We start from the raw sequence: 15268 nt of genomic DNA on the forward strand, positions 1-15268 counted from the left end.
CCTATATCCTATCTCTGAAATACATATGTATTTATTTATTTACTTATATCTTATATTTCAACTATATGCTATATATGTGCTCATTTGCTTATTTATAGCTTTTGATCCCTATACATCCTATAACTCTCAATGCTCTATATATCATTGCAATTAAAAGAAGATTTTTTCTTGGCTCTAGTAAAGAGTTATTAAAGACTAATTTGATCAAATAATATAGCATATAGAATATCTCTTGCATTAAAGACATACCTCCACTTAAATTTAAAAGTAAAATTGGAATCAAATAGCAACACAAAACTAAAAAACAAAAAAATACTTATTAATATGTATAATTAATCAAAACATATTTCTCTTCAACATCATCAAAAGAATTTGGTAGTTTGAATTTGAAAAGGCATATATTAATATATTTAAAATTTTATGACATATAATTCATAATTTTTGGAATAGAAAGTGTATATATAATAAATTATTTTAATAAAGCATATGAAACTTATTTGGCTTGTCTCTATTTTTGTTTTGGTACAAGATTTTAGTTTACAAATATTATTATAATAGTAACCTAAAAGAACATATACATAGTACACATCCATCACTTCATCTACTTATTAACACTATATTTTGATTTGATTTAAAGATTGTTTCTAGATAAGTATTCAATGCTATTAAAATAATGGCTAAATAGACCTAAATAATAATTAAGAGCTAAACTTTTTTTTGGTAATTTAAAATTGAGTGTGAGAATTTGTATGTCAAGTGAAGCTAGTTCTTATTTAGCAAAGGTAGCAAGAGATTATCTTAGATGTTGCAACTAGCATTATAAATTTTTGCAACAACTATTATTTTAGATTTTTCTTTCTAAATGATGATTTTTTCAACCGTTGCCATTCTTGAAGAAGAGAATACAAGGGAGTTATTTGATCAGCAATAAGAACATTGCCAGTGTTGTTAAACCTTACTGGTGTTGCACCTCACAACATAATAAGAAAGCTACTTTACAAAATATTAACCAAAAACTAACCTATAGGTCTAAAATTTAGTTTATGGATCTAAAATTGATGCTTTTCTTTGATAACCTAATAGATTTGTAAAAATGTACTTTGAGATAATAATTTTGATGTTTGATAATAATAAGATAGCTATGCTTTGAGTCAACATAAAAGCTTTTTTTTAATATGATACCACCAAAGATATTTCTTATGACAATGATATTAAAGTATTACATAAGAAAAGTGATTGTCAGATTGGAATGCATTTCATACAACCATGGAATAAACTATGGCTATATTGTTAACATATATATGAAACAATTCTAAACTTAGATACAATTATATAAATAATATAAAAATTTAAATAAAAAGAAGATATAAATTATAATTTAACAATATAGAAATATATATTCTTTGGTGGATTTTGAAAAAACCAACTTTTGATGTAAAATAGCCATATAGTTATTTTTTACTAAAAAAAATTAAATTTATAAATAAAATGTATTAATATCTTTATTATATTCATTCTTTTATACTACAAACATGATTCATTATGTTAGTATTAATTATATTTTATTTTATATATACAAAAAATAAAAATATAGATAGAAGAAATTAAAAATTAAAAATTAAAAAATTAATGTATTGATGCTTTTGATTTGGAGTTTCCAACTCTTAAGCTTATATGTGGAGATAATAAGCAAATCAACTACAAAATTAATGATTTTTTTTTTAAATGTGCTATAAAATGTGGTTACAATTTTTTAATACTTCAATTTCACTTAATTTAATAATTATCAATATAACAACCATGGCATAGGATTAAAGTTAATTATGAATTTTAGAATATAACAATATTTGAAGGCTTCAAAAGAAAGAATCTCTCTTCAAACAACCTGCAACTATTGATTGAAGTAGTAGTGACTTAAAGACTTTATTGCTATGAATGCATGGCAACAAACTATCAATCTTAGTATCTTCAACTTTGCACTCCATGTATATATCTTCTTTGTCTCAAATTCTTTTGGCATCAATGAAATTTTTGATTGGTAGCATGTTTTATAATTTCTTTCTTAAAAATGTGAAACACAAATTTCTAAAATAAATTAATTTGATATTGTAGGAGACTTCATCAACTCATGCATTAAATCATTCTTGATGAAGAATAAATATAACTCTTATAGAAAACAAAAAAAAATACTAATATTAAGAATTGTATCAATGGCACACTTCAAATCCAACAATACAATTTTATTCAACATCTATAACAAAAACACATCCAATTACACATAGCAATTACAACTCTTTACTTTGTTTAAATGAAAACTCAAAATAAATAGGATAATTTTTTTTTAAAATTATGCAAATGAAATAGTTAAACTTAAAAGAAAAGAAAAGAAAAAATCAAATATAAATGGCAATTAGAAATAATGTGAAATCATAGAATGTGTACAAATAGTGATTTGTATAAAATATGGTCTAAAAGTCTAGCTATTGCAAAAATTTATAAAATATGTAGCAACTTCCTTATTCATTGTCAAAATCTTTGTATGGGGCCTTTATGTACTTTTGAATGGTCTTGAAGAATAGTTCATTTAGTTATTGCTCAATAATGCTTCAGTCAATGCAAGGCCAAGGAAGAACTTAAAAAGGTTCTTTTTTGTTACGCATATTGCCAATGATACAAAACTTTGTATATCTGCTATTGTCCTAGTTGTGATTGCAAATCCATTGAAAGCAATGGAATTTTTCACCTCTCTTGAATTAAAAACTGCACCATCAAGTAATGTCATATTAAGATCATTCTCCTTGATTGTTCAATAGATGATTATTAATATAAGAAATTGCATATTATATTTTAATCATATTAATTCAATTCATTTCATCTAACCATTTGTAATATTGATTCCTTTGTAATATTCAATAAATTCTTCCTCTCTTGACTTAATGCACAACTTTTGAATCTTGACCTTTTTGTTAAAATGAATTTTTTTGCACCAAACATCATAAAAAAATTGAGTTTCCAATCTTACTATCTCAGCACATTCCACTTCTATAACTAAAATGCAATCTCCACATGTAATATAAAAAATCCAAAAACCTTGATTATAAATTTCAATAATTACTTTGATTATTTGATGCTTCATAATCCTAAAAACTAATGTAAAAAATTGTAATATCAAAAATCATAAGCAAAGAGGTACTAAATTTCTTCTTTGTAATCCTAAGAGCAATCCTTTCTTTACTAATCTTAAATAAATCTCATAACTTTGCAAATGAGGTTATAGACCATAGAATTATGTTTATTGAACTTGTTTTTTTTGGCAATATCTTGCTTTGTAACTTGGTAAATCATGTGAAGTCCAAAGTTTTATAGAATTTATGCTAGACATTGGAAAAACATACCACAAAGTAAAGTTTTTGTTAGTTCTTTTGGATACTCCTAGTGCCATTTCAAGGATCACCGCATATAATATTAAAAGCCAAAATTAAATAAATCTGCAATGAATCACCTAATGCACTTTGAGTATGTAAGAAGAATTTTTAAGAAATTAGTTTTGAAGTATATCAAAGCAACCCTCTAAGGATATATGAAAGACTTTAAAAAGTTAATATTAATAGTGTGGCTCTTCAGACTAAATGGAAGTAAAAACAAAAATAAAAGTTTGGAAAAATTTACCATTGGTAAGAAGAAAAAATAAGAAAAAGTAAGTACATAAACTTATATGACAACCATTACTAAGAATCTCTTGCTTTAATTGTATGCTACCTCCACCTGTTACTTTCGTAATGTAAAATTCTTTAGATTAATTTTTAAAAAACCAAAAAGATATGCAAAAAAGTGCATAAAAAAGTAATAAACTTAAAAAAAGTAGATAGTTTTTATATTTTTTTCTTTTCTTGTCCTATAGGATCTTTTAGTTTAAATATTGCCAAACCAAAAAATCTCTAACATGTCTTATTTCATGCTACTAAGCCATTGCTTCTCTTGTAATATTAAATGGCATTTTTGTAGTAATCACTATTCTTGCAAATTCCTTTATAATCCTAATAACATGCAGTACTAAAAAAAAAATCTTCAAAATAAATGCTATCAAGGAATATACAAAACCAATTGCAAAAACTAAAGCTTACAATGCAAAAGACTCAAAGAAAGGGACTCTATGAATACCAACTTTAAAATTGATTTGTCTATTGAAATAGATTCAAAGCCAAGAAATCAGATTTAAATAAATTTATTCAAAATTACCACTAACATATGAGTTCAACTTAAGAAGAAAAGTAAAAATATAAAAAACTATTTGATTATTTAAAAATCATAAAAAAATACATATTAAGGATTTACATATATATATATATATATATATATATATATAAATATATGTATATATATGTATAGATTATTAAGAATGTATGTAGATGTGTGTAAAATATCAAGGATTCAATAAGATCACCATCAAGAATAGGTATTCTCTACCTTTGACATGATGACTTCTTAATCAATTGAATTAAGCTAATATTTATACAAAAATAAATTTATAAAGAGCATATAATATAATATACATTAAAAAAATAAAATAAATAAAAGACTAAATTTTAAATCAAATATGGCCATTTTGAATATAATATCATATCTTTTGGATTTATAAATACACCAGTTGCTTTTCAACATCTAATGAATAATATTTTTAAAGATTTTTTAGATAATTATATTTTTTATTATATAAATATTATTTTAATTTATTCTAAGAATACAAAAGAGCATGAACTTCATATTTGTTGTAAATTATACAAACTTAGAGATATAAGACTTTATGCCAAGATCAAGAAGTGTATATTTTATTAAACTTAAGTTGACTTCTTAGGCTATATCATTTCAAATAATAGTCTTATGATAAATTCTAAGAAAGTTTAGACTATTATAGATTAGAATATTTTAAAATATTAAAATATGTTTAATATTTTTTAATTATTATAAAATATTTATTAAAAAAATTCAAGTTTCATCTTAATTAATATGTTTAATTTGAAAAAAATTAAATTTAATAAAAAATTGAAATAAAATTTGAAGCTTTAAAGAAATTTTTTATTTTTGTATCAATTTTATATTGTCCCAATTTTTTTAAAGCATTTTTTTTATAGAAATACATACATTGAATTTTACCTTAAATGTGACATTGCCACAAATAGAAGCAAATGACAAACTTCAACCAATAATTTTTTCTTTTAAAAACTTTTTAGGTGCTTAGATTAATTACAAGATCTATAATAAAGAATTTCTTGTGATTACAGATTTATTTCAAAAATAGTACTACTATCTTAAAGATGCTTTTAATTTATTGATTTTTTATATAAAATACAAAAATATTAAGTATTTTATGTTAGCACATATCTTAAATCATCCTTACCATCCATTGGAACATGTCTTTATTAAGATTTTATTTCAAAATCATATATTAATCAAAAAAGAAAAAAAGTTTTTAAAGTGCCCTTTTTAAAATGCTCTTTTTTAAATACTCTTATCTTGCATCAAAAGAAATAAATGTAAATTTTAATTAATAATAAATAATTCTTTTGAAACTAAAATAATTTTATCTTTAAGCTATAAAATCAATATTAATTGTTGATTCAATCTTTTTAAGCAAGTTCAATCAAGTATATTTTTAAATCCTCTTATTTATAATATTAAAAATAATTCTTGTAAATCTCATAATTCTTGTAAATCTTATAATTATTTTAAGTTTGAATTTAAGAACAATATTTTTATTTTTAGAAATACTTATATATTTGAGAAGGTAAAATATAACTATATATTATTTAAATTTATCATGATTTTTCAACTACATGATATATTGGATATAACAAGACCTTTGAGCTAATATCAAAAGATTTGTATTAGTCCAAATTTTGAAGATAGTTAAAGAATTTATACAATTACATAATTTTTTTTTAAGATCAAAACTCTTCATCATAGTCCTTATAGACTTTTTCAACTATTACCTATACCAAAACAAATATGGTCTTCTATTTGGATGGATTTTATCACAAATCTTCCAATCTCAAATTCATATGATTTTATATTTGTAATAGTAGATCTTCTCACCAAAATGGTATATTTTATATCATATACAAAAACTATGATAATTGAAGAAACAACTAAATTTTTTCTTGATAATATTTATTGCTATCATGGATTGTCAAAAAATATTAAATCAAGTAAAAAAATCAATTTGTATTAAGTTTTTGGAGAATTCTTTTCAAGATTTTTAAAGTAGATATAAAATTATATTTTGATTTTTTTTAAAAAATTTTTGGACAAATAAAATAAGTGAATCAAATAAGTGAAGAAATATTTAAGATATACCATAAACTATCATTAAAATTATTGAATAAATCTTTTTCCATTAACAAAGTTTATATATAATGACATGGTATATTCTTCTATTCAATAAATATTTTTTATGATAATTATAATTATCATTAATGACTTAATATCTTGACTTTTCAAAAGTTGATAATCTTATGGAAGAAGATTTGAAAAAATATTTATTAGAACTATATATAATAGTAAAGGCATAATTAAAGAAAACTCAAAAATAAAAGAACAATATAGATGTCTATTGTAAAGAACAAACTCAATTCTATACTGGCAATAAGCTATAGTTACTTTGTTGTAATATCAAGTTTAATTACTCTTGTAATATGTTGAATTATTATAGATTTGAAATATTTTATATTTTTGAAAAAATTAATCTAATTACTTATTAATTATATATATTAAAATCTATAAGAATCTATCATATATTTTATATATCTCTTCTTGATCTATACAAGACACTTGATATATTGAAAAAAAGATAAATATCATTTCTTTCTTTAGAAGCAGATAATAATTAAGAATTTGAAGTTGAAGAAGTCTTACACTCAAGATAGTGTCAAATTATGTTGAAATATCTTTTACATTGATGTAGATATGATCTTGGTGAATATTTACTAGAACTAACAAAGAATGTTACAAATGCAGCAAAAAGATTAATGTTTTTATAGATAATATCCATAAAAAATAAGATAAAGACCAAAAAAATTATTCTTATAAAAAAATAAGGTTTGGTAAAGTTTTTTTTCTATCTTCTATCTTTATCTATAGTTTTTTTGTATTTGTAGCATTGAGTAGATGAATAATCAACAACTAGCAAATTCAATTCAAAAGCTATTGTTTATTGAGTTACCAAATAATGTTTGGAGATTGTTACAACCTACAAAACAATTTAATAGACATAAAGATCCTTAAGAAAAATATGATCTTTTTCAAATAGATAGTAAGATACAATATATTTGATATTACGACCTTAGAAGAGACTTTCAATATTTAGTAATATTGTTAGAAGTACAAACCATCTCTAACAATGTTTCAAATGTCTTATGTAAAGGAAGTTACAAAGGCCTCAAGAATGATTTAATAACATGGTGGTCTTTTTTCCCTAATGTTGGACACTAGGAATAGCTAAGAGGTTCAATCAAATACCTTTAAATAAAACAAAGATCACAATATATAGAAAATATAATTTGATACATCTTAGACTTCTTCAAATTTGATCATTGCTCCTTGTAGAACTTGTTTTTAGAAAGAAGAGAGATGAGAAGGAAGGGAAGAAAGAAAAGAAAGAGAGAGGAATAATTTCATAAACATATATATTTACTTAGATTAAAGAAATTAGTTAGAATGAAATAAAAATAAATAAATTTAATAATATCTTATAAAGCAGCTTCTTAGAAGCTTTATAACCATAGATTTGATTTTTTAAGTATTTATAAGTAATTTGTAGGTTAAAAGCTTGGCCAATAATTTGGCTATGTGTTGTACATTTTAGTAACTTGCAATATAAGTTGGCCATTTTGGTGACTTGTCTTACAAGTTAGACATGTATATCGCAAGTTGGACACATGTTGGAAGTCCTATAGAACGTGGCCAAGTAGCCCCTCATTAAATAGTATATATGAAGGCAAAAGTGAAGCCTTCTTTACTCTTGTCAATGTCTTTTTTATTTTTAGTTTTGTTTCAAGAATCTCTAGTCTTCATGTCTTTAGCAATAGTCATTCTAATTCTAATATTAGACTATCTTTAAGTGAATATTTATTATTTTTTAATGATGCAAGAGTGTATTGAAGTTTTTATTATTTGTTATTCATGTCTATGATAACACAATACCTTTTATTTGGGCCTTGATTAGTGTGGCAGGTGAAGAAGTCATTATTACATCTCAACAAGTCAATTTTTGGAGATATTCAAGATTTCAACCACTTCTCGTTTCCCAAATTTCCAAAGTTTTTTTTTTTTTCTCAACAACCACACTAAAGGCTTTTTTGTCTCTTTATCTTATATCCAAACTATCTTATATAATACATAAATACATACATATATATATATATATATATATATAGTCTTTATGAAAATAAAAATAATGATGTTGCCTATCCTCAAACATCACTGACTGGTTGAGGCATAAAATCTGTTATAAAATCAGTTGAGGCATGAAATCTGTTATAAAATCAATTATGTAGGGAGAAGGAGGGAGCACATGCACACAAGGAGTGAAGGTCCTATGTGCTATTCTGCTATGTGGTTATCTCCTTGACATCAAGTCTGCCATCCATAGTATCACACTCTTTCATATCTCACCTCCACTATCACCACCTGCACACATATGCAACCATCCCCTCCCCCCTCCTTCAACTTCCATCACATGGAGGCTACACTCATATCTGAATATCCACACCACATTGTTTGAACAAAATGCAAATATCAAGAACATAAATTAATAAAAATTGGAACCAAAAAATAATAATAATAAATTATGTGCAATTTTAATGCATTCTACATCCATCTTTATGTCTTCATTTTTAATCCATCGCAGTAAAGTGTTTTAGGAAAGTTTGGAGGCTTGAATGTTGGATGAAGGTTCACAGGCTCCAAAGGTTGGAAGGGTACACTCCTTCTCTAGAAGTGGAATGAATCCCACACCAGGGGGGTGGGTCTCATGAGTTCAAAGTGCAGACCAAAGGATAGACCAGTGGATGGATGGATCACACTGAGTATGTTGTCCTACCAATTAAGAGGATTTCTGCCTCACTTCTGTTCAGAGACACCCATCAGGAGGCTGATTTCTTTATGCTCATATATATATATATATATATATATATTATTTTAATATTTTCAAAAGTTAATTTTCTGAAGTTGCAAGTGGAAAGTTAACTGGTGACAGCATACATTTAAAACGTAATATATATAAATTTTAAATACAACTCATACTTTGTTAATTACACCCTCCAACATTGCTCACAATATATATATATATATATTAAACAATTACTCATCAGGGTTCACATGTAATAATTTCAAGAGCCACAAGCTTGGTTTTTTCAAGCACTGCATGGCAGGAGCTAAATGGAATGTTGTGTGCAATTGATTCCCAGTTCATGATGGTTTTAACCAATCAGCAAATACTTCAATCACCTTAAAAATCATACAAAACTGACATTACTGATAAACACATCTCTAGTTGTGAACCAGTTTGGAAGTACAGCCTATCTATTGCAGATATTAATGCAGTATGAATGGGCTTAAACTTACTGTGTGCTCAAGTTGCACCAAAAATTGCAAGGTTTTTCTACATTTCTGCAAAATTGTAAATTATTTTCAAATAATGTGTTCCATGGTATTAAATTTGTGTTGACGTTGGGCAGATAACATGGGCAACTAACCACCAAGGATGGCAAAACCCAGGCCTTTGACACCTACATTGTGTTTCACCAAACACCATTTTAGTGCCTAAAACAACAGATATACAAATTCATTCTATGACTACAAAAGAAAACTGCTCTGCCTTTGATAGCAAAGAAGAATATCTAAGAGATCCAAATTGCCACATTTCCAGATGCAGGAAGGTAAGTGAGCAGACAATTGTGCAATGAGTTTGGTTTGAGATTCATAGAAGGATTGTTTTGAGGACTAATCTAAGGCACGCCTCTCAATTTCACCATTTCATTTAGCTTGCTAATACAGTTTAGTGTATATATAAACATTTTCACACATACATCCATAGACCTCTGTATTAAAAAATACATTCATACATACATATAGAAAAATAGCAACTTATTTCAAGTTCTACTTGTAAAGAAAACAAACAAAAGCTTATAATCAGAACCACAATCCTAATGCATAAGGACACTTCATAGACAGCAAAACTGCATTTTTACATTTTATTTTTCTTTCGATATCTCCAGTTACCATTTTCAAGAAATAAATGTATAATAATAAAAATAAATAATAAAATTAAAAAATCACGGAAACTATATGTAAGTTGAAAATCGAACGAATGTAGACAGAAACCTCAGAAACGCAATGTCGGAACATTCTGATTGTCTGTCTACTAAAGACTCATATGGAACATCTCAAAAACAAGGAGTTTCATGATTCAGCACATGTTAATCCAAATGCAGTGCAATCAACAGCTAATGCAAAATGACCAAACAATAACCACGTTTAGTCATCATCCATCAACCCTAGCAAACTCTACACTACAGAAATATTTGAGGTACCTCAAAACGGTATTTATTGGGTGTTCTGGAATGAATCGATGGAGATCATCGTGTCAAAGACAGTATATGTGCAATAAAAGCTTTAACTCCATTGTGGCCACAACCAGAGCCATATAAAAACAGCAGTCCATGGTGAGTGGAACCCTTCTTGACGTAACCCATAACATGAACATTGGGCGACAGTCATGCTCTCTCACCACCCACAAAGCAAAAATCAACAAATCCAAACCAGAAATAGAAACTTCGCAGCAGCAGGCAGTGCGAAGCGAAGTGAAGCAACCACTCAGCCTCTCGTCAAATAATGTGAACCTTCAATCCAAGCCTGCGGATGCAAACCCTTACCGACACATGCACTCGAGCAATGCCACTGTTGACCTGAACCTTCCATAAGGAACTTACATCGTCTGCTGCAACAGATCACGTCAAGGCCTCGAAGATGCTCCCCTCCAACACTTGAAACTCTTGCCCTCCCGCTTCAATCCGCCCAATCCACGACATCCTCAGCAGCCCACTCTCTGAATGACGCTTCACTTGTTCAAACAACTGGTTCTTTTGAGAAGAACCAGTGCGATGAGCAGTGAAATACATCTACTAGCTACTCTCGCGACCGCAACTGACAATATGTAAGCATACGTCGAATCGAATCAAGAAAGCACGCAGCATTAAGTGCGAGCAGTAGTGGGCACCTCGTATGGATTGAGGAGTAGGGTTGGGATCTGCGGCACGATGTGCTATGGGAACCAAACGCTGATTCCCTTTTCTAAAAATCGATAAGCGTGCTCTAGAAAACGGATTGCTGAGATCGTGTATACATAGCAGACGGTTCACGAAGGATGGGCTATCAGCCTATCACCGTTCATACACCCAAGAAAAGTATTTGAAACGTCGTTCTTTAGCTGCGACACTTCATCGCTCGGATCTCCGGCCCGACCGCTTGAAATCCTTCTCCATCCCGACAAAGTTTTGTCTGCTGGAGGTGGATTCTTGGTTCCACATCATTACCTTGGTGCCTTGGTCTAGACGGGTCCCTATGTTCACGGCTCGTCAGCTTTTCCATGGTTATCTCCGGTGGATGAGCATCGCAATTGAAAGGAGGAAAACTAGTTGACCAAGCGATTCAGGGTTTGGTATGGCGATTCGACCGGCCATGCGCTGATCTCGAGTATGAAGATATGTCCGCGCTTTGAATGCATCAGGTGCAGCAGACACGAAGTAACCATTGACTAGTCACGTTTTAACATGGCTCATGCCAATTATAGTGCTGACAACCCTGGACCAGGAGCATACTACTCAAACTATAATCAAGTTTTGCGGGAAGCACCGAAACCTTCATTTGGGTTGCAGACAAAATTATGGGCAAACAAAGCAAGAACTGGACCAGGAACATACAACTTACGGAGAGATAGCAACGAGAGTCCCAAGTACACAATGAGGAAACACTTGACTCGTCATGGCACGAAAGTGCCGGGGCCAGGCACTTACCATCCGATTCTTAAGCACACCAACATACAGGCACCAGCGTACTCAATGCAGGGTAGAACTGATTATAACCGAGAGAGAGGAACACCTGGTCCAGGAACATATAACGCGGAGGAGCACGGACACAAGGTACTCATCTCGGTGGGGAGGAAATTTAAGCCACCGCTGGGCATGGCACAAGGCCCCAAAGGCCACAACAGTCCTCACAGGCCTTCGGGATCACACGGGAACAGCGAAGGGCAGCAGCATAAGCAGCAGGTGGAGGAGGCCAGAGGAAGCAGTAGTGGCGGAGAAGGAGGAGCGTGCGGCCTCCGATCGGCAGGGATGCGAGGCCCCCTTTTCCGCATGAGCAGGCGCTTCTTCTCATTCGGTGTCGCGGACCCGGCGCGGCGGCGGCGGAGGCCCTCCGCCACGGCGTCCACGGCAAAGCGCCCCCGCGGTCATGCCCTCCCTGCCGCCTCCTCACGCGGTGGTGAGCCCCCTCTACATTCAAGATATGTATGTCTACTTATTTTCCTTTATCTCTTTTAAAATTCCTTAATACATATATTTGACATAAAATAAATATGATACGTCACTATGATGTCGAATGCAGTGTTATTTGATGCAATGTACGATGATAACGAAACGCAAAAGAAAATCATTTACCATCTTCATTGAAAAGCAAGTAGCTTTTGGTATGTTTTTTTTTTTATTATTATTATTTTTATATATATTAAAGTCTGTTATTATATATGGGGTACGATGAGTGTCTGAAAAAGAAAATAACAAAAGATGAATTATGTGTTTCTCTTCTTACATTTTTATAATGAAAATTTACAAAATGCCACTCTTATTATGATTATTATTATTATTATTATTATATGTTTTTGATATATCGAATCAGTATTTTCGAAAGCAATTTCAATTTTTAAAAATCAAATGTAAATTGTAATGATTCAAATATATGATAACTCACGGAGTCTGGTTACAATTGGATAGTTTCTATTTGTTAAAAGCTTTGAGGTAATAATTGTATTAGATTACTAATTCTTACATACATTTTTTGCGAACGTTTCTCATCCTACTTTTGGTGTTCATATGGAGGGCGTTCATCCATTTGACTTTCCGCGGAGTCTGTTGGTGTCGGCAGCGTCAGTTGAGGTTCTGGAGCTTTATGGTTTGAAGGCCCTCGCCATACCCAGACTGTGTAGAGTTGGAAGGGGAATCCGCCCCACGACTTACACTGATCATCAGCAGCATCTGGACTTGTGAAGGTGCGCTTTGAGGGGGATTGGAGGAGCTATGGCGGAATTAAGCATTCGGAGGGGGGATGCTCGACTTTCACCTACCTGAGGTTAATAGGGTGCTCCTGTATGTGCGCAATTTGCTCGGAGGAAATGGACGACATCTTTGGAAAGTATGGCGCCATCCGGCAGAATTCGAATTGGCACAAACAAGGACACTAGAGGTACCGCTTTTGTTGTGTACAAGGACATTTACGACGCCAAGAATACTGTAGACCATTTACATTGCCACTCGCTATTTGATTGTGCTGTATTACCAGCAGGCGAGGATGTCCAAAAAGATCGATCAGCGGAAGAAGGACGAGGAGTTGACAAAATTGCGGAAGTATGGCGTGAAACAAGGGTAATTCATCTCACAGTCACTACCAGTGTCAAGTAGGGTTTTTCTAAGGTGGTGTTGAGATATACTCGCTGGGGCAGGAGGTATCGCAGCGATGTGAATTGATGGCTCGCAGTGCGACATGTTTTACAGGTTTACTTGCAGTAGGCCTAGTTGGTGGCTAGATTTCTGTCTGTTAAACTAATCACAGGCGTGCCCCTCATGACTATTTTCCCATGTTGAAGAGCTCGTAGGTTTTGGCACGTAATCCTTTTCGGATTGCGTGAACACCTTTTCAGCTTTTTGAGATGCTCGAGAAAAAAATCCTTGTTTGTTTGTTTGTTTGTTAGATCCTGGTGTGAGCATTCCTTCAGGTTCAGGATGGTGGCATCAGGTTCTCTGCAGAGGTAGAGGCAGTTTCAGAACATTTGGATGTGTATATATAATCATAGCATAGTGTGACGCCCTGACAAGCGGCGCAGGCACACTCAATTCTATGTACTTCTTTATTTATTTATTTACTTGTATCATTAGTTTGACAGACTCTACTGATCTTGTATACTTGTCGTATTTTCTTTCATTTTCATCTGATAGCTTGTACTTTCCTTGACAACGCAAAAGAATTCAAAGGTTGCAGATTATTCATGCTTACATAAATGTAGTAATTAAAAAGATTGTTCTAAAAACAATTCCATTTTGCTTTCGTAAATGTGAGAAATTAAAAGGTTAGAGACATTTGTAAGAGTTTTACAAACTGCTGTTTTGTAAAAGGCAATTGAAAAATCATTTATTTTTATTTTTAAAATCTCTTGTAGAATTTTAACATAGACAGTAATTAATACAATTAAACCACTTTTTAACAGAGTGCTATAAAATACCCCAAAAAAATGCTAGTTCATATATTCTGTCATTAGTTGATAAGCCAAGCAATCGATTCATTAAAAAAAGAACTACAATCATCTAATTGATTTATTTTTTAATGATGCAAATTTTAAAGAAGAACATTCAAAATTTTAGTACTCATATCCACTATTCAAATGTGTACAGTTAAAAGTGAGAGAGATACAAAATAATGTAATAATCATAATAATAGTAATAACAGTCATGTCTGATGAAAACAAGGACATTACGTCTGATCAACTCCAAAGCTAAACCAAAAAATAATAACAATAACTTCTCATTTATGTTCTATACAATGTAGTTTATCTTTTTACAATTTTAAAATTTTAAAATTCTAATTGCATAAAATGTATATTGATTTCTTTTATCAAGGATGTTTCTAAGAGTAACTCTAAAAATGTTTAATCCAAAACCTATGTACATGGATGTGGGTATATATGTGTATATGTGAGTGTACATATATATAAATATATATATTCAAAATAAATTAATTCTTATCCTTGTCATTAAAAGAATAAAAAAGAATAATTAAATTTATAATATTTTTTATTAAAAATTTTAAATCTCAAAATATGTTTCAATTTGCATTTTTTGCAATTCTTAAACAGAAAATTGAAAAAAGATTACAATGATCAAATATTTTTCATGTTGAAGAAGTTTATTTCTAATCAATAAGACAACTTGAAAATTTATAT

The 15268-nt window shown here is 30.0% G+C and overlaps 1 protein-coding gene, 1 long non-coding RNA gene and 1 pseudogene across 8 annotated transcripts; 2 read left to right on the forward strand and 1 right to left on the reverse strand.

Moving 5' to 3' along the window:
- Window positions 1-6754: 6754 nt before the first annotated feature.
- Window positions 6755-11104, reverse strand: LOC141046143 (uncharacterized). 2 transcript variants are annotated; one of them, XR_016506197.1, is made up of 3 exons: window positions 10989-11104; window positions 9622-9785; window positions 6755-9123 (listed from the first exon to the last, which is right to left on the reverse strand). It is a non-coding gene; the product is annotated as an uncharacterized LOC141046143 (long non-coding RNA). The 2 variants fall into 2 exon arrangements; XR_016506196.1 differs by lacking the exon at window positions 6755-9123 and having other exon boundaries at window positions 9475-9785.
- Window positions 11105-11828: 724 nt separating this feature from the next.
- On the forward strand, window positions 11829-14219 carry LOC112291148 (uncharacterized). Of its 5 annotated transcripts, none has more exons than XR_012218853.2 (4): window positions 11829-12540; window positions 12664-12745; window positions 13155-13518; window positions 13615-14219. XR_012218853.2 is itself a non-coding variant. In XM_073538495.2 (3 exons), exons 1-2 carry the CDS (start codon window positions 11829-11831, stop codon window positions 12726-12728), a joined length of 777 nt encoding a protein of 258 aa, XP_073394596.1. In that variant the 3' UTR covers window positions 12729-12745; window positions 13155-14219. The 5 variants fall into 5 exon arrangements, 3 of the variants coding, with proteins under 3 accessions (XP_073394596.1, XP_073394597.1, XP_073394598.1); XR_012218852.2 differs by having other exon boundaries at window positions 13618-14219; XM_073538495.2 differs by having other exon boundaries at window positions 13155-14219.
- LOC141046142 (splicing factor 3B subunit 6-like protein) lies at window positions 13353-14219 on the forward strand (annotated as a pseudogene). The gene is made up of 2 exons (XR_016506195.1): window positions 13353-13697; window positions 13827-14219. The product of XR_016506195.1 is annotated as a splicing factor 3B subunit 6-like protein (transcript).
- Window positions 14220-15268: the final 1049 nt, after the last annotated feature.

This window comes from Physcomitrium patens, chromosome 14, assembly GCF_059467195.1.
Source record: "Physcomitrium patens ecotype Gransden chromosome 14, ASM5946719v1, whole genome shotgun sequence".
In the NCBI taxonomy this organism is placed as follows: domain Eukaryota; kingdom Viridiplantae; phylum Streptophyta; class Bryopsida; order Funariales; family Funariaceae; genus Physcomitrium; species Physcomitrium patens.

Coding starts and splice junctions, on each gene's coding strand:
- LOC112291148 (XM_073538495.2), top strand. CDS start 11,829: ATGGCTCATGCCAATTATAGTGCTGACAACCCTGGACCAGGAGCATAC. Junction 12,541..12,663: donor TGCCGCCTCCTCACGCGGTG/GTGAGCCCCCTC, acceptor TGTCGAATGCAG/TGTTATTTGATGCAATGTAC.